Here is a 22,796-nt window from a genome sequence, read left to right as displayed (position 1 = left end):
TTAATCCATGTCATCTGAAGCGATCCAATCGGTATAGCGCCATCTAGCGCTCTGTGCATGCGTCAAGCACTAGAAGGTGTAATCAAGCTTGAAATCATAATGGTGTCTAGAGACTGCCATTGCACGATGAACAGTGAAAAAATTAGTTATATTTTGGTCTGTTCTCAATCAAAACCAACTGCATCGCTTCAGAAGACATGGATTAAACCACTGGATTACTTTTATATGCTTTAAGAGCTTCAAAGTTTTGGTCACCATTCACTTGCATTGTATGTATTCTTCTAAAAATCTTAATTTGTTTTCAGCAGATGAAAGAAAGTCATACACATCTGGGATGGCATGAGAGTGAGTAAATTATAAGAATTTTCATTTTGGGGTGAGCTAATCCTTTAAGATTTGATATGTAAATATGATTTAATGGTTATTTTTACTGCTGAACACTGTTTACTGAAGACAAAGTAATCGTGCACTAGGACTGCACAATTTGGACAAACATTTTTTATTGAGATATTAACATATATAAAAAATTAAAAAAAATTAGTAGGTGATTCCTTTTGACTAAAATTAGTTTGGTTTTGCCCATGGTCTACTGCCAATAGAAAGAAAGGATAAATTAATCTGTAGGATGTTTACACGAGTCGTTTTTCAAACTCAGACCTCTTTCACTTCAAAAGAGTATAAATTTATTGCTATAAAACAATGAAACACAGGGGGGGTCAACTTAAATATTATATTATTGTAATTTAATACTGAATAATAGTAAGATTTTGAAATTTTGGGTTAACATTTCTTTTAACATTGAAAAATTAAACACTCAAGGTTTCATTTGATTGTGTTCAAAACCAACAGAAATGGAGACAAAGACATTTTTTAAAAGTTGATTAGGCATGAGATTCTCACAGATTAAGTCTGAAAACATCAACTTCACAACGCAGATGGTCAAACCTAATACGGCATTAGCATAAATGTGCCAAGTTCAACTGAATCAATGCTAAATTCAATAGTCCTTTCATAGTGCCCTTAATTCTGATGAACGAAAAGGGAAAGGGCATGGTTTTGGAGTTGAGCGTGTAGACAGTAGCGTCTCTAGGGTATTTATTGGGTCATCTGGGCCTCGATAGCTTGTGCCGTCCATTCTGGTGCTGCCTGACTGATCTTCTCCAGCAGGTTGTTCACCTGGAAGCACAGCGATTGAATCTGCTTGTCCCAGGTGGGCAATGGCTCTCGCGCTGATGGAAATAAGACATCATAAGTCTCTTACAATGGTTAGAAATGCTGCCTATATAGTCATTCAAAAACCAAACATACTTTCAAAATGGACAATGCCGTCTATCTGGTCAATGAACCCATTCATGCGACCCTCTGTAATCATTTGTGAGGCAATCTTTTCTGCCTGTAAAGAGACAAGGATATTTGTAGGTACATGAGAACCAAATAATTATTTTGTAGCTTTCCATTCTTTGACAAACAGAAGCTAATCAAGTATATTTTCACATTTTGGTTCTTGGTCCCTCAATGCAAGTCTATAAAAATTTTTTGCCCAAGTGAAAATTACCATATCGCTTTGAAAAGTATTAGCACACCTCTCCTCAAGCCGCATGATTTGAGGTATCATTCGTGTCTGTAACAAAAACGGTGCGGGACGACTTGTACACGTTAGTTCATTTCAAATAAGCCAAAGTAATAGTGATGCTTGGCTTCGCAAACACCACCAATACATTTTTGGCCACGCAAAAAATTGGCAAAAGGATAAATCAAGATCACAAATTCAAAGACAACACAGTGTACCTTTGCAGGGGGAATCTCCAAAAGTGCTCCTAACTCTTCAAAAGTGATGTTATTGTAAAGTTTGCTAGCAGAGAGCAGGTTGTGCTCAATAACTGCTCGGTCTAGGATGCTTGAACCTGAAAATAGATGTATTGGTCATTGACTTTCCCAGCAAAGACCAATCACTCCTACTATTATATAAGGACTGGGGGCAATTGCAACACTACATTTCTTTGACCACAAATATGTACAGTTGAAGTCAGATGTTTACATACACTTAGGTTGAAGTCATTAAAACTCATTTTTTAACCACTCCACAGATTTCATATTAGCAAACTATAGTTTTGGCAAGTCGTTTAGGACATCTACTTTGTGCATGACAAGTAATTTTTCCAACAACTGTTTACAGACAGATTGTTTCACATTTAATTGACTATATCACAATTCAAGTGGGTCAGAAGTTTACATATACTAAGTTAACTAAGTTAACCAGCTTGAAAAATTCCAAAAAAATTATGTCAAGCCTTTAGACAATTAGCTTCTGATAGGAGATGTACTGAATTGGAGGTGAACCTGTGGATGTATTTTAAGGCCTACCTTCAAACTCAGTGCCTTTTTGCTTGACATCATGGGAAAATAAAATAAAATTAGCCAAGACCTCAGAAAAAAAATTGTGGACCTCCACAAGTCTGGTTCATCCTTGGGAGCAATTTCCAAACGCCTGAAGGTACCACGTTCATCTGTTCAAACAATAGTATGCAAGTATAAACACCATGTGACCACGCAGCCATCATACCACTCAGGAATGAGATGAATTCTGTCTCCTAGAGATGAACGTAGTTTGGTGTGAAAAGTGCACATCAATCCCAGAACAACAGCAAAGGACCTTGTGAAGATGCTGGAGGAAACAGGTAGACATGTATCTATATCCACAGTAAAACGAGTCCTATATCAACATAACCTAAGGCTGCTCAGCAAGGAAGAAACCACTGCTCCAAAACCACCATAAAAAAGCCAGACTACAGTTTTCAAGTGCACATGTGGACAAAGAACTTAATTTTTGGAGAAATTTCCTCTGGTCTGTTTGAACAAAATGGAACTTTTTGGCCATAATGACCATCCTTTTGTTTGCAGGAAAAAGGGTGAGGCTTGCAAGCCGAAGAACACCATCCCAACCGTGAAGCATGGGGGTGGCAGCATTATGTTGTGGGGGTGCTTTGCTGCAGGAGGGACTGGTGCACTTCACAAAACAGATAGCATCATGAGGAAGGAAAATTATGTGGATATATATTGAAGCAACATCTCAAGACATCAGCCATGAAGTTAAATCTCGTTCGCAAATGGGTCTTCCAAATGGACAATGACCCCAAGCATACCTCCAAAGTTGTAGAAAAATGGCTTAAGGACAACAAAGTCAAGGTATTGGAGTGGCCATCACAAACCCCTGATTTCAATCTGATAGAAAATGTGTGGGCAGAACTAAAAAAGCATATGCGAGCAAGGAGGCCTACAAACCTGACTCAGTTACACCAGTTCTGTCTGGAGGAATGGGCCAAAATTCCAGCAGCTTGTGGAAGGCTTCCCAAAATGTCTGACCAAAGTTAAACAATTTAATGGCAATGCTACCAAAAACATAACAAAGTGCATGTAAACTTCTTACCTACTGGGAATGTGATGAAAGAAATAAAAGCTGAAATAAATAATTCTCTCTACTATTATTCTGACATTTCACATTCTTAACATAAAGTTGTGATTCTGACTGACCTAAGACAGGGAATGTTTTCTATGATTAAATGTCAGGAATTGTGAAAAAAAGTTAAAAAGTTAAAAAGTACAAACAATATTTAACTTAAAAAAAGCATCCTAAAAATGTGCTGTTTATGGCTAGAGATGGTGAAAACAGAACAACGAATGAAACGCGACAACCACAGTGAAACGTTCCAAAAGCTTTACTCGTCTACCACAATGATTTAAATGTCTTTGAATGATTTAATTTGATTATTATATATTGAATTATCTTCAGCAAATATTGATGCAATTAATTGAGATGAATTCAATTAATTAAACAGCATATCTTTTAATCAATTCAATAAAAAAATTAATCGGTTGCCAGCCCAACAAAAAACTGATTTTGAGATATATTTTTTTCTTCTTAATTTTCAAGGTGCAATATTTTTCTTCTGCTGTCTACACTGAAACATAAGATTTGTTGGCTCAACAACAATAACATAAAATAACAAATAAATAGCTTCTCAGAAACATACATAACATTTTTATCTTTACTAAATTTTCATTCATGTGTACAACACAAAATATCAATTTTAAGGTGAAATTAAGAGTTTGATAAAGTAAATGAATAATCGTGAGTTCCATGAACTTCTTTAGCTTACAAATCCATAAAATTAAGGTTTTAAGTACTACGAACTCAAACAATCAAGTACAGAATTGAGGTTGTGGGGAATACCCATAAGCCCTTGTGCTTGAATAATTTAAGCATGTTTGTTTGGTCAACAGGAACTTATGTGTGCATGTTTTTAATTAGTTTTTAAGAATTTATAGAGATGTTAGCTATTCTTAGTATTACTGATGTTGTTTTACTGTAAATAGCTGTTTTGTGTAAAGTCACCATTAGGGTGATTAGTGTTAAATTCTTAGACAACTTGGATCCTGTTCAATCTATTAACTTTTTTCTTGAGCATGTTATTATGCATAGCTGTAGTGCAGCTTTATGTGCGCTTCTTTGGGGAATTAAGTTCAATCCCTGACTTCCGTTATTATTTTCTTTAGAGCCAAGTAAATTAAGTAGAAACAGTGATAAAAATTGTAATTTAAAAACAACTTGCTATTAGTTGCTAAATCTCAATTGTGTGACATGCATATTTAAGTAAATAAAGTTGAATAAACTAACACATTTGTTTATATCTATTTGTTTATAAAAAGCATGATGCCTGGGTAGCTCAGCGTGTATTGACGCTGACTACCACACCTGGAGTTGCAAGTTCTAATCCAGGGCGTGCTGAGTGACTCCAGCCAGGTCTCCTAAGCAACCAAATTGGCCCGGTTGCTAGGGAGGGTAGAGTCACATGGGGTAACTTCCTCGTGGTCACTATAATGTGTGGTTCTCGCTCTCGGTGGGGCGCGTGGTGAGTTGTTCGTGGATGCCGCAGAGAATAGCGTGAAGCCTACACACGCGCTAAGTCTCCGCAGTAACGCGCTCAACAAGCCACGTGATAAGATGCACGGATTGACGGTCTCAGACGCGGAGGCAACTGAGATTCGTCCTCCACCAACCAGACTGAGGTGAATCACTACGCCACCACAAGGACTTAGAGCACATTGGGAATTGGGCATTCCAAATTGGGGAGAAAAGGAGAGGAAAAAAATAAAAGCATGATGCAAAAATGCTATGAATATATTTTAGGTAAATCCAACACATAATTGTTTTTCTTCAGTGTAAAAATCTTTACATCTTAATATTTCTTTCATCTCCAGGTTGTCGCTTAAAAGTTAACATGAATGACAGATTATTACGCTGTTGCTGGTAGCTACCATACAAGATCATTTAATCACAGTATCCAATTGAAGACTCATCAGCTAATCAATATATTTCCATAAAAAGAATTTAGTTATATTATTAATTATAAAGTATGTCCCACATAGACTTTAAACAAATATTATTCCTGACAGTAACAGAATTAGTACAGTATAATGGTGAAAACTATTCAGCAATAATATTTACTATATTACTACATACAGAGTTTCAACAAGGATGAAAAACTGGAAATATCATTTTAAAATTATGTTTTGGAAATATCTATTGAATATGATTTACAAGTTATGCTCAGCTCTAAAATATTTCATCAGCTAGAAAGTGCTCTTTTTAAGTGTGATCTCTTTTAATTTATTATTAAAAATCCTTATCCATTAAGCAGAACATCTGGAAACGTCATGAAAATTCATTGGTAAAAAATAGTGAGGAACCCTGAACATTAAGGTGTGTTCTTATTTGTGATAGTGGATTAATACACAGTCATTTATTTTTCAATTGCCCCCAACACTGTTTGTACAGCTTGTACGCTGTAACAGGGGCTACCATAATACTTCTTGTGTTAAATTCAATATTATGATCTTATTATATCTACTGATGGTACTGTTACATTTGCCACATATATACAGTATATGTGTTTCTTATACCATATCAAAAGATGGCAGGTAAATGTGTAATAGTCTGTGAGTTATGAAGGAAAATGTAATGCTACAATTGCCCCGGTCTCCCTTACTAAAGTAATAAGCATTCCTATTCCCAGTACATGTGAATACCATCTGCTGTGGTGGCTTTCTGGTGTGGCATCAGCATGGCAGCAAACTCCTGCAGCTGGTTTCCTCTGATGATGCGATCCAGGTACATCTTCTCCAGGATGCCATAAGCAGCCAGCTGCTGACAGCGCTCATCCTTGAACAGTGTCGCCAACATACGAGAGCGCTGCTGACCTGTTTATCATGATGAAGTACTGATTAGATAATGTGACCATTTATAAAGTTGAATAAAGTCAACCTGAAACAGCATTTACAACCCATTTTACTACCATAACGTGACATTTTTGAGGCAATACAATATGTTACATTAATGTTAACCTGAATTAAATTACTGCAATAACAATTGGAAAGATTTTAGAACAATGTCTTAATAGTTACTGAACCATTGGTTAACATTTTACAATAGCCTAGGTGACGTCAGTGAAAAAGGGAAGTCATTTCAGAGGCGGAGCAAAATTCATTTCAATGAAAGGTTATTTCTTCCTTTGGATTAACATGTACTGTGTGCACAATAAAACCAGGAACATATTCAGGGTTAATTTTGATTTCATGTTGACTTTGCACAGTCCAGCGGCCTCACATTAGTGGTGTAATATACTAACAGTACCTGCAGAGGCAAGTATAGTGCAATGAAGGGCATGCTTCAATGCCTCCAGCCGTTCGGTCTCATGGACGATGGATTTGTAAGAAAGCTCGTTGTAGCGTTGAGCTGCCTCAATGAACTTCCTCCGAAAGTCTAGAACTCTGGCGTAACAGACCTGTGAGACATGATGAAATACAGTTACAGTTTCACAATGATGTTCAAGCAGCCAAACATTCTCAGTGATTAGGGCTGAAACGATTCCTCGAGAAACTCGAGTAACTCGATTACTAAAAATCATCGATGCAAGCTTCGTCTAATCCGTCCTGCACAGTGATCACTGTTTCGCACAGATGATTATTACTGTTGTACAACGCGCTTATGCTGTGTATACGTGAGGTAGATGTGATTTGATGGCGCGGATTGCAAAATGGAGAAAGGGAGAGAAAATAGCGAGGAGCGAGGCGAAGAGACAGGCCAGAGAAAACGACAGAAAGCGTCCAAAGTTTGGGATCATTTTAAGCTGAAAAAAAAAGAAAACTCTGTACAGTGTGTCTATTGTAAAACCGAACTTGCCTACCACAATAGCATGACGTCAATGCTTCAACATCTCAGCAGAATGCATCCAGTCAACGCATCCAGTCCACAGAGCGGACCCGACACAAGGTAACATTAACGTTAGCATTTCAGTATGATTGCTAGTTGGGATGAAGGCTAGTGCAGAATATGCATTAATTATGGCTATATGTAATGGCTAGTTATGAACACAAATCAGTATGTTGGCTAGTTATGATGTCCCTAAGTTAGCTAAGTTTTGCTCAAGAAAATAACCACAGAAAATAAAATGCTGCAGTCAATGTGTGAAAGCCTGAGCTTCAATCATGTTGTTATTATGAACATTTCACACACACAGACACACACACACAGACACACACACACACACACACACACACACACATACTCCCCTCACAGTGATGCATAAAATACCCCAGAAAGCAAAATATCAGGTGGTGTAAGTAGAAATTGGAGCCTAAAATGCACCAATCCAATACAGCAGATATATTCAGTTTATTTGATTGCAGTGAGTAGGGTCAATAGGTGTAGGGCAACCCTTCAACATAGTAAATTAATGTACATTAGCCAGTCTTATGACCTTACATAGTATGATATTTAGGCCTAGTAATAAATATCAATAATAATTATTATTTCACCTCTTTTTCAGTAAATCACAGTGTCATTTGGACAGCTTTGTGTGGACAGCTGCACCATGTTCAGTTGAGCAAGCAGCTGAGTTCACAGACAGCATTTTGAACATGACTGTCACCGACATGCGCCCACTGTCCATGGTGGAGGATGAAGGCTTTCAAAGGATGATTTTCACTTTCAATCCCAGGTACACGCTTCCTTCAAGAACCTACTTCATGAAAATGATGGACAAGTTGAAGAACACCATAAAGGAGACTGACAGCATTGCACTCACAACCGACATTTGGACAGGCTGTGCTACAGAGGCATATCTGGGGGTGATGTGTCACTTTCTTGGGGAGGATTGGGAAATGGAGTCCCACAGCCTGACAATGATGCCCCTTGAAGAGAGACACATGGCTGCAAATATTGCAGAGTGGCTTGAGGATGTTAATTCCAAATTCAACATTCTACCATAGAAAATCAATACTGTTGTCCACGACAACGGTGCTAATGTCATAGCAGCGGTGAAGATTTTGGCAGAAAAGCATGGATGGGCATCAGTGCAATGTGCAGGTCACACCCTGAACTTGGCTGTGCAAAGCACTCTGAAGAACCACCAAACTATCTCCAAGTGTGTGGCTGCTCTAAGATGCCTTGTCGAACATTTTAAAAGGAGTGAGCTGGGGCCTGGGTAGCTCAGTGGTAAAGACGCTGGCTACCACCCCTGGAGTTTGTTAGTTCGAATCCCAGGGAGTGCTGAGTGACTTCAGCCGGGTCTCCTAAGCAACCAAATTGGCCCGATTGCTAGGGAGGGTAGAGTCACACGAGGTAACCTCCTCATGATCGCTATAATGTGGTTTGCTTTCGGTGGGGCGCGTGGTGAGTTGTGTGTGGATGCCGCGGTAGAATGGCGTGAAGCCTCCACACGTGCTATATCTCCGCGGTAACGCACTCAACAAGCCACATGATAAGATGCGCGGGTTGACGGTCTCAGACGCGACGGCAACTGAGATTCGTCCTCTGCCACCTGGATTGAGGCGAGTCACTACGCCTGGTGAGCACATTGGGAATTGGGCATTCCAAATTGGGAGAAAAAGGGGAGAAAATGAAAAAAAAAAAAAGAGTGAGCTGACATGCACTAAGCTAAAGGATAAGCAGCAGCAAATGGGCACACCACAACACATGCTGGTTCAAGATCACATGTTATCCAGGCTTCTGGAACAAAAATGGCTAGTGACTGCTGCACTCTTGGACCCAGCAGTGACTCCGAGAGGAAAATACCACTTCTTGATCTTGATCTTAAACCTGAACAGTGGAACCTGATTGAGGAGCTGAACCAGGCCCTTGAGCCATTTGAAGGAGCTACGGTATTTCTGAGTGGGCAACAATATGTTACCCTCTCTGCACTTCCACAGCTAGTGGAAAGCCTTAAGAAGTCCATGCAAAGTTCAGTTTTTGAGACTGCACCAGTAAGGTCATACCAGGCTCATGTGGCAGAACAGATCACAGCAAGATGGCAAGGACTATCCGTGTTTCAACCTGAATCTCTAAACAGTCCTGATTGCTGTTGTTTTGGATCCCAGGTTTAGAAAAGTTAACTTCTTGCCTGCTGACAAAGCATTCAAGGTCCAAAGCACAGTACAAGCCATGGCACTTGCTGCCAAAAAGGAAGTGTAGCAGCGGTAAGGCTGGCACCAGGATGTCTACACCCAAAAGGCGCCATTTCCGGTAAAAGTCAAAGAACTCTGCGAGAATCAACGTCATAGAACTCTCTCACAAAAGCTGAAATCTACACCTGAATATCGCCACGTGTGATAAATTGCAAATCGCCTTTGCATTGTTTTACAAAGCTGAAATCTTCACCTGAATATCACCACAGTGTGATAAATTGCAAATCACCTTGCTGCCCCCTCTTCTCTCTCTCCCTTCTCCCCTTCATCAGCTCTGGACCAACACAAAGACACAAGATTTATATGTAAAATATAACAAATACCATGAAAACAAAGAATGCAACTGTATGTGTTTTGATATCATTTAAGACAAGTATAGTGGTCTTCCCATGTTGATAAAACTAATGGTAACAAAGTTATAAGGTCTTTGCCAAATACTGCATAATTCTGGAGGTCTATCCCACTCCTTGACCTACAATTTAAATGATCTCCTGTATGTTAAAAGGTTAAACCCCAGGAAGTCAAGAATCCATTCACCCCCAAATTCTCATTGTTCAAAAGATAATACCATTTGGTACATAATGTTTATTCTGTCTGGGTATTCAAAGAAAGTTGGCAAGAAGCTCGGGGAATCTGTAGACAGATCTCCCGCACGATCGCTGTGTGTAGTTTTCATTGCCAGGTAAATATTCTTAAATTCCTTGATCTCTGAATTGTTGATATTTTATGTGATTGGCTAATGATTTTATTCTTTGAATTGGATTTTTAATTATTGTTTTGTTACCTGGTTAATAAATTGATATGTTTAAAATTATTCTAATTGACCTTGTGTTATTAACTCTAGTAGATTACGTTAAGTCCATAATACCACAAATCTATGCTCAGGTTAGTAACAGACTAAAATACAGCTTCGGTGGAGCAGAGGGGCACACCGACTGATGTTTTAGAGCTCCGACTACAAGGTGTTGTCAGACCAATCTAAATAGGGGTGAGCCTCAACCTCTGATTATTGTAATATTATAAGTGTACGTGGGAAACCATGGCATAATTATACAAAGTTACCATTAGAAGAAGTTAAGTTGGTCAGCTTAGTTCTATGGTAATGGTCATGACCTCTGGTTAGATATAGTCTTACCTTAATTAAGTGTGTTCAGATCTATGGGGACTAGATAATATATTCTAGAGTGAGCAAAGTGGAGTACAGCCGTCTAGGATATTAGTCACTCGCCTCTGTCTAATGAACAAGACTGACGAATTTGTGATTATGAGATCGTATAACCGGCTGATGCGAGACTCAAAGTGTGGAATGAAAGAGTGAAAGAGTGTAGAATGTAAAGTGTTAAACAGAATATTCAAACATTCACCAAAATTTAATGATTAACAAACTTCATTTAAACCTTTTTTCATTATTGGAGTCAGATAAAATAAAGAATACATATAAGGAAATGTATTTAATTTAATCTTGTAGTGTTGTGTAAAATGAAAAACAGTAACACACAGATACCCTTCTACCGCGCCATTGGCTGCCATCCTTGGACCAGTGGGCGGACCTTGCACAGCCCAACGAAAGTGAAAATGGAGCCTCCAGCACAGCACAAGGCAACCCAGTAACGCATGTCAAGGGTGCAACATCGTTCCTCGACAATATAATGGGATCATCTTCAGACTCCAGCACCAGTGATGAAGAGGATGAGGAGCAACAGTTAATCCAAACTGTGCAGATGGAGGTCCTGTCCAAAAAGGAGAATCCGCTGTAATGGTGGAAAACAAATGCAGCACACTATCCAACATTGGCAAAGCTGGCAAAGTCCTTGCTCTGTATCCCGGCAACATCCAAGCCATCATAGCATATGTTTTCTGCAGCAGGAAACATTGCATCAATGGCAGAGCAAGCCTCAGCTCTGAGCATGTTGATATGCTCACGTTTCTTCATTGCAACCACCATATGCTCCTTTAAAGTCCTACGCACACATGCATGCATGCACGCACACACACCATATCTACCTCATCCAGGAGATACGATCCTGCCAGAACTCTCTTCTTTTTTTCTTTTTTTTTTGCCTCCTACAAATGCCACAAAGCCTTCCAAGAAGACAGTAAAGGCTTAAGTTATGCCTGAGCTGTAGTTAGGTTGAAACTTGTAGTTCTGAAAGTTAAGTTGCACCAAATTAAGCAATGTTTATGTTTAAATTAATATTATTATTATTATTTATTATTATTTAAATTGGTTGTGTTTAGGTTAAAGGAATTTGAAATGACTTAATTTTTGTATTTATTTGTTTTTGCATTTCAGAAAATGTTTTCTTTAAAACCCAGAATGTAATATGGCACTTAAATGGACTAAATGGGTTTAGTTTTGACAGATAAAATTATTATATGCAATTTAAGCAATACAAATTTAGGGTTTTCTAAATCCAATTAGTTGTTCATTTTAAGAGACCTGTCTTTTCTCTTTTGTATATTTACTATTGCTCTTTAAGAAGGCAAAAGTATTTCTTATCCGATTACTCGATTGATCGATGGAATAACCGGTAGAATACTCGATTACTAAAATAACTGATAGCTGCAGCCCTACCAATGATAAAACATTTGCTTAATTCATGGTGCACCTTGTAGTGAATCTGCAACTGTTCATTGGTGGATTCATTCTGCAGCAAAGAGGCTCGATTGATGTAGGCCTCTGCTTGAACGGGGTCATCGTCCTCCAAATACAGACGGGCGATTTTTAGGTAGGTGTCCAACTTGTAGTCCACATTGTACTGTCTATTAATAAGAAAGTAAAATCAATGAGACAGAAACAGAATTACCAGCTGATGACATGCTAATGCCGAGTTTCAACTTGCTCCCAAAAAAGTCTGCTTACTTTTGACCCGTCTCCAGGGGGATACCCACAAGCACCTGGGCAGCATTACGCCAGTCCTCCTCTTTCTCATAGATTGTGGCTAGATGCTGTCTGATTGAAGCCACCTTAAAAAGGGTAGGATGGGAAATGTTCATAGTGACAGTCAATGATTATTTGTAGCACACCCTCTGCATGTATTCTTCATTTGATGTAACACCTACCTGTTCTTCAAATGAGATGACTCTAGGCTGAATCTTCTCCAGGGTAAAATGGCAAACGGCTTTTGCTGTGCCATCTGGTAGGTTTGGAAGGTGTGTGCAAAAGTCAGTCAACAGCTGTCTGGATATCACCAGGCTCACATTCTCATTGATCACTGTGCAAGTGTGCGAAATAAGGAAGATCATCGTTTTACACACACCACAACCATAAAGTATTATGTTCTTATACTGTGTTAATTGTATTCTATTTATATAAAGTGCAACAGTAGGCTTCCCGATGTAAAAATCCCATTCATTTTCTCCATAGAGAAATACATTTTTTAGCCATAGCATATAAACCTAAAACCTACAATGAGCTCCGAGGTTATTTCTACATCTAGTAAATGCATGCTAGATGCAGAAGCAACAGTTCAATGTGTTTTCAACTTCATTTTTAAAAAAATAGCTGAATTTCTGGTGAAGAACTACACTACCCATAATCCTGATGAGAAATCCACCAATCAGAGGAGTCGCTGTTAGCATGGAAACAGAAACTACAGCAAAAGACCTCCGCAGCGACTGCTCACTCCCATGAAGCATTGCAAATGATGCGAGCGGGTCACCCTACACTCTCGAACAATTTATTTATTTGTATATAACTGAATATTTTGCAATAACCTTCTGTCGTTTCTGGTTCAATTACATTGGATTGGATTAAAGTTCATTACCTCATAAAGATGTTAAAGGGATAGTTCACCCAAAAATAAAAATTCTCTCATCATTTACTCACCCTCACGTCATCCCAGATGTGTATGCCTTTCTTCTGCAGAACACAAACTCTCCTTTTTAGGAGAATATTTCAGCTCTTTTGGTTCATACAATGCAAGTGAATGGTGACCAGAACTATGAAGGTCCAAAAGGCAGTATAAAAGTAATGCATAAGACTCCAGTGGTTAAATCCATATCTTCTGAAGCAATATGTGTGTGGGTGAGAAACAGATCAATATTTAAGTCCTCTGATCTGTTTCTCACTCACACCTATCATACTGCTTCAGAAGATATGGATTTAACCACTGGAGTCTCATGGATTACTTTTATACTGCCTTTCGGACCTTCACAGTTCTGGTCACCATTCGCTTGCATTGTATGAATTACAAAGTCTTGTGCCTTGGTCTTTTCTTCCTATTATCATATGCTTTTGTTCTTCAAATCAAAGGTTGTAAAGTTGTGATTCACCTGTGCTTTTTTTTCATAGCTTAGTTCATGAGTTTGGTTTGTAACTCCTAATTAAATAATTAAAACAAATGGGTACTTATGGAATCAAGGCCTCGAAAAAGTTGACTAGTGTACTTTAATATTAGTGTACTTACTGGCTTCAACAAATGCTTTCAGTGCCTCAAGTTGTTCTGCACTGGTAAACTGAAGAGCCTTTTCTAATATTTGACGATATCTGTAAGAATATTGCACAGTTTTCATGAGGAAATGAATGACAGATGTTTATTACACATCAATACACCACCATTCACTTCGCACAAACTTTTGAATCAGTAGATCAGTGCTTTTTCGATTGATAATAGCATTACTGCATTACTAATGCCTTATAAACATTTACCCATTTGTAAAATAAAAATGCATTAATGTAAGATTACTAATACTTTATATAAACATTAATTAAAATAGTTAAAATGCTAAAAAAAAAATGACAGTAATATAATGCTTAATTTTTAATAATCAATAAGCATTATTTATTAAATGGATAGTTAAACAAAACTTCTGTCAATATTTACTCACCCTAATTTCATTCCAAACCTGCATGACTTTCTTTTTTTCAGTGAAACACCAAAAGGAGAAGTTTAACTGAATGTCCAGGCTGCTCTGTTCCAGAAATTAAGTGGACGGGGCTTTCGAGCTCCAGAAATGACAATAAATGCACCATAAAAGTAGTCCATATGACTTGTCCGCTATATTCCAAGTCTTCATAAAATAGCTTTGTGTGAGTAACAAACTGAAAACTTTGTTATTCAGAGAAAGTCTTGCTTGACAGCCGTGGTCTCTATTCATTGTACAGAAAAAGCAGTTTGGACATTCTGTTATAAATAACTCCTTTTGTGTTCCACTGAAAAGAGAAAGTCATGGTTTTAGAAGACATTATGTTGACCGTTTGAATTATAGCAACAATATCTGTAGTAACTTTTTGTATGTGTCATGTTAAACACTCGAAACTTTAGCTTATTTGAGTGATCGACTGTTACAAAGTTGTAACCTCTTAACTAATGTTTGCATGTTGACAGGTAGAGTAACACTTCATGTGTTCAGTGCACATCCTCACGTTGGCTACTGTTAGCCTCTGCTGCTGCATATCTGGCATTCAGGAAAAACAAAACAAGGATACTTCTATGCAATAAACACATATTAACCGACAATATTAGTAAATGTCTTGAATAAACATACTTCCCCGCCAGATCTTTATGTGATCCACTAGAGTTCATCAGCTGTGCGAGCTCCTGCCTCACACCGGTCGCCATTTTCCTCTGCAGTCAGTCAACATTGACAAACTCTGGCCGCCAGATGGCGCAATCACAGCCCGCTACTTTTTCTCCACCCTTTTTTTTTTTAGAATCACTTAGAGATGCACTCAATATTTTTCGACCCATTAAAAAAAAAGTTTTACTCCTAAAGAAATTAAATGTAATTTTGAAGCATATGTATAAAATCATGACCACTCACATGAGAAGACGACTCTAGTCCCAGGGCTGGAGTTGAGGGGGGATGTTGCAAGAAATACCAAAAAGCATCCCCATTGTAAAACCACCATCCCCCCTTACCATCCCCATTAGATCAATTGTGTCATGTATTACTTAGAACTAATCATGCAAGTAAAATATTGAATATGTAATTTGAATAAGTTTGATAAATAACAGACTTGAAATAAGGGCGATAAGCCGGTCAGAATTAGATTGTAAAACAGTGTAAACACTGTAAAACAGATATGTCGGAGTTTGCGATGGGTTGACTTGTCTTTCCTAGTGTTCACATGAAACTTACGCCACAAGTTTTCAAATGTTTCATGCACTTTCAAACATGGTCAAGTAGTAGATTGGAGTAGAAAAAATGTGTGTCTGCAGTGGGTGAGTGATCTAGAAAAAAACATTTTTCATGATCATAACATGGATTCTTTTTATAAAATTAATCATAAAATACAATAACACTTGGTAACAGGTGCATATTATGGCCATGTGTCCTTAGGGTAAATTATGTGATACTCATTTTATTAAAAATACATAAAAAATGCAATTCACACAAACCATTTACTTGAATACACCTCTTCTATGATGAATATTTGTCAATTGCTGAGTTTAAAGTCATATTGGTATTTTTTTCTGGGGCTTAAAGTAAAAAAATATCATGTGGTGTCCAGAGACACCAAATCAAAGTCACTGGGTGTAACCAACATGTAGGTAGCCATTTTGTTGTTTATGTTGACCATAAAAACCATAAAACAGAGTGGACACCTCTAGACCCTCAAGCCTGAGCATGAAGTTTTAAAAAACATCTGATATTTATTTTGAAATTTTTACGAAAAGGCACATTTTGTTCATGTGATGTAACCCTGAGAAAACTTCTTGATATTTTTTACTCAAAAATGCATAATATATATATATATATATAATTATCTTGAAAAATGTGCTTGAAAACTTTTTGGAAATTAATGGTTAAGTTGTTTATATTATATTCTACATGGAGCAGGGGTGCCCTCATGGGGGCTGCCATTTTAGAATCACATGACATGAATAGTACTCACTTAATCTCAGTAACCGTTTTGTTATTGGACACTTTTACTCTTGGATTAAATTAATCATGGCTGATTGTGAAGAGTGAATTCCTATAATGGCATCTGTAACTGAAAACTATTGATTTTGAATGATACTTCATCCACACCACTAGGTGTCACTGTAAGTCCAAGATGATACAAGCAAAAAGTTACTGAGTACAACTTAAAGCATGACCAATTCTAAAATGCTCCATAAAGTATATCCCTCAAGTGAATTTTTTAGAATTCAATTTCATTTTGACCACCACAACATTTGTATTTTTGGTCAAGTTGAAGCAGAGACAACCAATCTGCGTTTCTTTTACTGTATTTATTGACTGGGAACGTCCAATGTCTATATTTTCTAGAAACATTTCTAGAATAAGTTTTGCGTTCACGTGCAATAGTTTTCGTTCCCTCACAATAAGTTTTGCGTGCCCTATATACAGTATTTACCAACCAGAAATCTCTTTTTCTGTTACTGTTACTATGTATGTAAAATTTAACCAATATAATCATAGGACTAATGATATATGACTGATTTTAAATACTCTAATCAGATTTTCTAAATAAATAAATAAATAAATAAGCTTTTTCAAATTAAAAAATAAAAAATCTAAAATAAAATCAGCCACAGTTTCAGATTACAACAAATAAAACAAAAAAATACAATTTTATATATATATATATATATATATATATATATATATATATATATATATATATATATATTTTTTTTTTTTTTTTTTTTTTTTTGCAAAATATTTTTGATGTAAGCGAGACGTGCGCGGAAGTTGTGGAGAGACGTAATATGTTGTTTCCTACGAAGGCGTGGCTTTATTATGGGATGTTAGAGGTGAAATGGCGCTCGGCGCGGTATTTTAAACAATCGTCTTCGTCTGAGAACGGATGATCGAAACGATGCAACATCGAGTTGGACTAAGCAGTGCACGATCGAGTGGAAAACTTTGAGGATTTGACAGCAGTGTTTTGACACACATCTCGACAGTGTAAGAAGAGTGCTTTGAGCTCGGGTGGGTATTCAGCGAGCAGTAATATGATCTCAGCTAGGTAGCCGAGCTGCTAACAGTGTGTATCTGTCAACTGATGTCAGTCCGCGCACTACCTTGTGTTTTCCTTTAAGAAGAGGTCAGGGACCCAGCTGCGATCACAAATGACCGTTGTTACTGTTTGGTGTTGTATTGTAACAGAAAAAGTAACTTAAATCAGTCAGATCGGAAGGTTGCTCCAGGTTTGAAGTGTTGTTGCAGTACTTCACATTGGCTAACTGGCTAGCAGGACCGACTCACAATGACAGTACGTGACAGCAACGTGCTGGCCCCCAAAAGTCTTGAGACTACCAGTAAAAAAAAGCAAAGAAATAGGAGCTAATGCAATGTTACAAATTATTGCTTATTTTATTAGTAATACTAGAAGTACAGATTCTTAAAACTTTATTTTCAAGTTACATTAGATTTTGAATCTCAGACTTTTGGACCCCACTATATGTCTGTCTATCATTATTTTTTATTATATTACACATTGCCATTTATACTAGTAGTAGGTGCATGCAGACTCGATGGACTATGTCATCTTTATCAACGTGTAACTTATTATTATTTTGCCATCTGCAGAATGACATGGAGGAGTCGTTCAGACTGAACGTGTTTTACGCTCATTAAAAAGCTAGACGCAGCGCAACAACTATACAGAACGCAGGTGTCTCGAAACGTTTTTTTAATGTTGAAGTAGCCTAATTTTTAACTGGACGCGGTGCTCCTGCGCGAGACGATGAAAAAAACACACACACAAAAAAAAAACAGTACGTACACATTGAAAAAACAATTGAAATGTAGCGTAGATGGACGCAAAAGACGCATTCGATGTGAACGGCCCCTTACGTCGCTTCTGTTTTATCATGCACTGATTCGAATAATGGTAAAAGCACAAGTCACTAATGACCCTTTCGCAATTAACTTGCTTTTAGTCTCTTAATTCTCATTAAATTCAGAAATAATTTACTTTTAAGGAAGAATTTGGTGTATTGTTTGAGGGAACTACAGTTTAACTAATTATTACTGATATACAGGAATATTAAATACATGGGGTTGTAATTGTATCGTTCTATTCAGTTTATTGTTTTTTTATTGTAAACAATGAATGTCTGTTAATAATACTCATGAAGTGGTTTTGTAGATCAAGTATTTACACTGTTCTTTGTTTTCATCCTAATAGGTTACTATATCCAGCCCACACAGTTTAAGGCTTAACAGTTTTATATTAAATCTCAAACCCATAATTTTAAGCCTGAACGTTAGTTGTCTTGGCTTTGCTCGTCCCTTGTGTTCTTACATTGACAAAAACAACAACAACAACAAATTCTGCTGTCTTTTCTTGTGCTTCTGCCTCTGTTTCTCATGCATGAACCGAGGACACGTTGAAAATGACGGATCTTTCTAAATCCAACCCCTGCCAGAAGTACACACGCAGCACGCTAAGTCACGATAACAGGACGTTTAGCCTATGGAGCAAATAGATGCTATTTTTTTTTTAAACTATTTTCTGTTTACTGTATTATAGAGCACTGCAGGCCAGTTGAATGAATGATGCAGCTAAAATTGTGTGGGTGTGTTGATATGGATGTTAGAGTGTGTATTGAGAAATGTGTGTGCGTGTAAAAAAACAACAGTGGCATTATGTAAACAAACTGGCATTTAAAGGGTTAAAATCCTGAAAATGAATGAATATTTGGTGGTTATGATCAGGACTGATGTTGGTTAAAAAATCTAAGTGAAAGTGGAAAATAATATTAATATATTATATTTTTATGGCAGTTTTTTGATGCAGACATTTTTGTCCTCTAAGATACTGTGTGAGTTTTTTTTGTTTGTTTGTTTTATTTATTTATTTATTTTTTTATCTGACACTGTACAAAAAAATAATAATGCATCAAAATCAATGTTGTTGCTAATCATTGGCATATCCCAGACTTTGATAATCCAAACAACCCCCCCCCCCCCAAAAAAAAACAACAGTTCCCCTTAGCATTTAGTATATGGAAAATAATTCATAATAATGGGAATTTTTTTTTTTTTCTCATAAAAAACAACAGCAGTGGCATTATATAAACAAACCAGCATTTAAAGGTTTAAAATCCCGAAAATGAATGCATATTTGGTAGTTATGATCAGGACTGATGTTGGTTAAAAATAAATTAATTGAATGTGGAAAATAATATTAATATTATTTTTTTGATGCGGACATTTTGTCCTCCAAGGACCTCTGAGTATCTTTTTTAAATTGACGCACAAAAAGAAAACATCACAGTTTTTATTTATTTATATGCTGCGTAAAGTGACTTATAAATACTTCAATTTCAATGGCAACAGAATATGCAGGAAACCGCGTGCATCAAGTATCAACAAACTGATAGTCAGCTTTATAAAGCACAGTCTCGCTGGCTAATGTTATTCATGACAGCATTTCTTAAAATGGATTCTTAAGATTCATCTTTGTGAAAGACGCATGAATCAAGCCACATACAAGGTTATCCTGGAAGAAAACTTGCTTCCTTCTGCTCTGACAATGTTCCACAATTCTGAGGATTGGTTTTTCCAGCAGGACAATGCTCCGTGCCACACAGCCAGATCAGTCAAGGTGTGGATGGAGGACCACCGGATCAAGACCCTGTCATGGCCAGCCCAGTCTCCAGACCTGAACCCCATTGAAAACCTCTGGAATGTAATCGAGAGGAAGATGGATGGCCAAAAGCCATCAAACAAAGCCGAGATGCTTGAATTTTTGCACCAAGAGGGCTGGTGGTTTTGGCAAGGGTGGTGGTTGTAGTGGTGGTGGTGGTGGTGTCAACCATAAGGCTGGAGGGAGCGAGGAGGAGTTGGCATAAGTCACCCAACAGCAATGTGAAAGACTGGTAGAGAGCATGCCAAGATGCATGAAAACTGTGATTTAAAAATCAGGGTTATTCCACCAAATATTGATTTCTGAACTCTTCCTAAGTTAAAACATTAGTATTTTGTTGTTTTAAAATGAATATGAACTTGTTTTCTTTGCATTATTCAAGGTCTGAAAACACTGCATCTTTTTTGTTATTTTGACCAGTTGTCATTTTCTGCAAATAAATGCTCTAAATGACAATATTTTTATTTGGATTTTGGGAAAAATGTTGTCAGTACTTTTATAGAATAAAACGGTAATGTTCATTTTACTCAAATGCATACATATAAATAGTAAATCCAGAGAAACGGATAATTTTGCAGTGGTCTCTCAATTTTTTTCAGAGAGCTGTATGTATTTTTTATATTATATATCTCTTATTTGTAGTTGTTTCTATCATTTTAGACATTTGTGTTCTTTTGTTTCAGTGTGCTTTCAGTAACTTTGTGCAAGATGGATGTGGTATCACCTGAGCTCAACAGCCTCCCAGATGAGATCATGGATACAGAGGCCATCGCGATGGAAGAGGAACTCCCTACCAATCAACTTGCTCCACCTCCCCAATCAAAATCAGAGCCGGCACAGGTTCCTATGGAAACGGAGGTGCCTGAAATCATCAGCCTGTGTCCAACCACCACGTCAGAAATGCAGATAACCCCGACATCCACCGATACTCAGAGCAGCACCAGCTCAGGAACCCAACTCCTCCTCGCTCCCTCCAGCGTTATGGTTGGCACCACCACCACCACTACAACCACCACCCTCGCCAAAACCACCAGCCTTGCGGTGACCCAGAGCCTCCCCAAAATCTCCAGCGTTACTGTCCCGGCCAACCACCAACTCATCATCAACAAAGTGGCCAACTCCCCCACTGCGGATGGCAAGGGCCAAAAACTCCTGGTTGCTGGGGTCAGTAAAACAGGGCAGCCCATTATGTTGGCCCTGCCCCACTCTTGGAACAAGCCCGCTACAACCCAGGGCGCAGGAGATGGCAAGGCCCAGCCGACACAGATCAAAATGGTGACCACTGTAGGGAAAACTGTGATGGGAGTGCAGGCTGTGAGCTCAGCCAGTCAGCTACTTGGCACCTCCACACCACTGCAGGCCCAGCAGCTCAAGACTCTTCAGGTGGGTGTTTATTTATTTTTTTGTCATTAACAATTTTTATTGATTCCAAACTCAAATCAACACAAACAGCACACGGAATCAACTTTCATCAAAATATGCCCCCACCCAACACACATCCCAGTGATCAGACACCGAATAATAACAGACACACATACAAGCAGACAGTCCAAAGAAAATACTCAAAACACAAAAAATTGCCCAACAAAAAAGAAAAAGGGTTCCACACATCAATCAATTACATACACTCCATTTAAACTGTCCCTCTCCACTGTTCCTCCCTGGCAACTCTCTAAGAAGGCCAAATAAGTACCCCACTTCTTGTCAAAGGCACCCAAGCTGCCCAGCCGTCTATGCGTCATCTATTCAAAGGCTGCAACTCTGCCCAATTCGGTGCACCACTCATGAAATGAGGGCGCACCAGCCGACTTCCATCCCCCAAGAATCACTTTCCTGCCGATCATCACACTGGTAAGGACCCAGTTTTTTATGTGTTTATTCCCTACGTTAACACCCGCCCCATCACCCAAAATACAAAGTCTGGGGCAGAGTGAAATCTGAGTGCTCAGGATCTCACAGACATAACTCTGAACCCTCGACCAAAACTCTTCAATCTTAGTACAGTACCAAAAAACTTGGGCTATGTCCCCATCCTCCGACTGGCATCGCGAGCAAGTAGGTGTGTCTTTAAGACCAAGACTATGCAATCTAGAGGGAGTCCAATAAAAACAATTCAGAATCTTAAATTGAATGAGGCGCACCCTTGCATCCCTAGACATAGACTTGATATTTTTAAAAATCCTACCCCATTCTTCATCCTCCAGTACTAAATTCAAGTCTCTCTCCCATAACTTCTTAAGAGGTGTCAAAGCCCCGTCCCCTAGACTCTGAATTAGCCAGGAATAGTACGCTGAAGCCTCGTGACCCTTTCCAAAAGCCGCAAGTACCATCTCAAGAGTGTCTGCAGCTTTAGGGGGCTGCGTACTACACCCAAAGGTGGTACAAAGTAGATGGCGCAGCTGTAAGTACCTGAAGAATTGAGATCTGGGAATCTCAAACTGCTGTATAATATTTTCAAAGGATCTCAATGCTCCATTTTCATATAGGTCACCCAGCATAGCAACTCCCTTCTCAATCCATTCTGTCCAGCAGAAAGGGGACTTGTTAATACACAATTTAGGGTTTAACCAAATACTTGCGGCAACGGTCAGGTAAATGTCCAAATTGAGCACGCGGGAAACTTTTGTCCACACTAACTGCATGTGCGAGATAACGGGATGTGTTTTTACTTCTCCGGGCAGCTTGATAGAAAGGCAAGGTAGGGGCAAAGACCTCCTGTTCAATA

General features: G+C 38.2%; 2 protein-coding genes across 8 annotated transcripts in view; one reads left to right on the top strand and one right to left on the bottom strand.

Annotated features, from left to right (window-relative positions):
- Nucleotides 1–467: 467 nt before the first annotated feature.
- LOC127432355 (COP9 signalosome complex subunit 4) lies at nucleotides 468–15,097 on the bottom strand. 6 transcript variants are annotated; one of them, XM_051683323.1, is made up of 11 exons: nucleotides 15,013–15,097; nucleotides 13,932–14,011; nucleotides 12,586–12,737; nucleotides 12,386–12,489; nucleotides 12,132–12,285; nucleotides 6,692–6,842; nucleotides 6,088–6,258; nucleotides 1,789–1,904; nucleotides 1,556–1,621; nucleotides 1,309–1,393; nucleotides 469–1,229 (listed from the first exon to the last, which is right to left on the bottom strand). In XM_051683323.1, exons 1-11 carry the CDS (start codon nucleotides 15,084–15,086, stop codon nucleotides 1,096–1,098), a joined length of 1,287 nt encoding a protein of 428 aa, XP_051539283.1. In that variant the 5' UTR covers nucleotides 15,087–15,097; the 3' UTR covers nucleotides 469–1,095. The 6 variants fall into 6 exon arrangements, with proteins under 6 accessions (XP_051539287.1, XP_051539288.1, XP_051539283.1 ...); XM_051683326.1 differs by lacking the exon at nucleotides 15,013–15,097 and adding an exon at nucleotides 14,891–14,928 and having other exon boundaries at nucleotides 470–1,229; XM_051683324.1 differs by lacking the exon at nucleotides 1,556–1,621 and having other exon boundaries at nucleotides 470–1,229.
- A 2,116-nt stretch (nucleotides 15,098–17,213) lies between these two features.
- Nucleotides 17,214–22,796, top strand: part of LOC127433050 (protein lin-54 homolog) — a 36,143-nt gene continuing 30,560 nt past the window's right edge. For both annotated transcript variants that reach the window (XM_051684675.1, XM_051684674.1), the window contains exons 1-2: nucleotides 17,214–17,406; nucleotides 20,755–21,454. In XM_051684675.1, coding sequence (XP_051540635.1) covers nucleotides 20,780–21,454 — 675 coding nt within the window. In that variant the 5' untranslated portion in view covers nucleotides 17,214–17,406; nucleotides 20,755–20,779. The remainder of the gene's footprint in view (nucleotides 17,407–20,754; nucleotides 21,455–22,796) is intronic.

The sequence above is a fragment of the Myxocyprinus asiaticus genome, chromosome 42 (genome assembly GCF_019703515.2).
Source record: "Myxocyprinus asiaticus isolate MX2 ecotype Aquarium Trade chromosome 42, UBuf_Myxa_2, whole genome shotgun sequence".
Lineage (NCBI taxonomy): Eukaryota > Metazoa > Chordata > Actinopteri > Cypriniformes > Catostomidae > Myxocyprinus > Myxocyprinus asiaticus.
The sequence above is the reverse complement of the archived record's forward strand: the minus strand, read 5'-3'. Positions and strand labels throughout refer to the sequence as shown.

Coding starts and splice junctions, on each gene's coding strand:
- LOC127432355 (XM_051683323.1), bottom strand. CDS start 15,086: ATGGCGACCGGTGTGAGGCAGGAGCTCGCACAGCTGATGAACTCTAGT. Junction 1,905..6,087: donor GAAAGCCACCACAGCAGATG/GTATTCACATGT, acceptor ATCTATTTTCAG/GTTCAAGCATCCTAGACCGA. Junction 1,230..1,308: donor CGGCATTGTCCATTTTGAAA/GTATGTTTGGTT, acceptor TATTTCCATCAG/CGCGAGAGCCATTGCCCACC.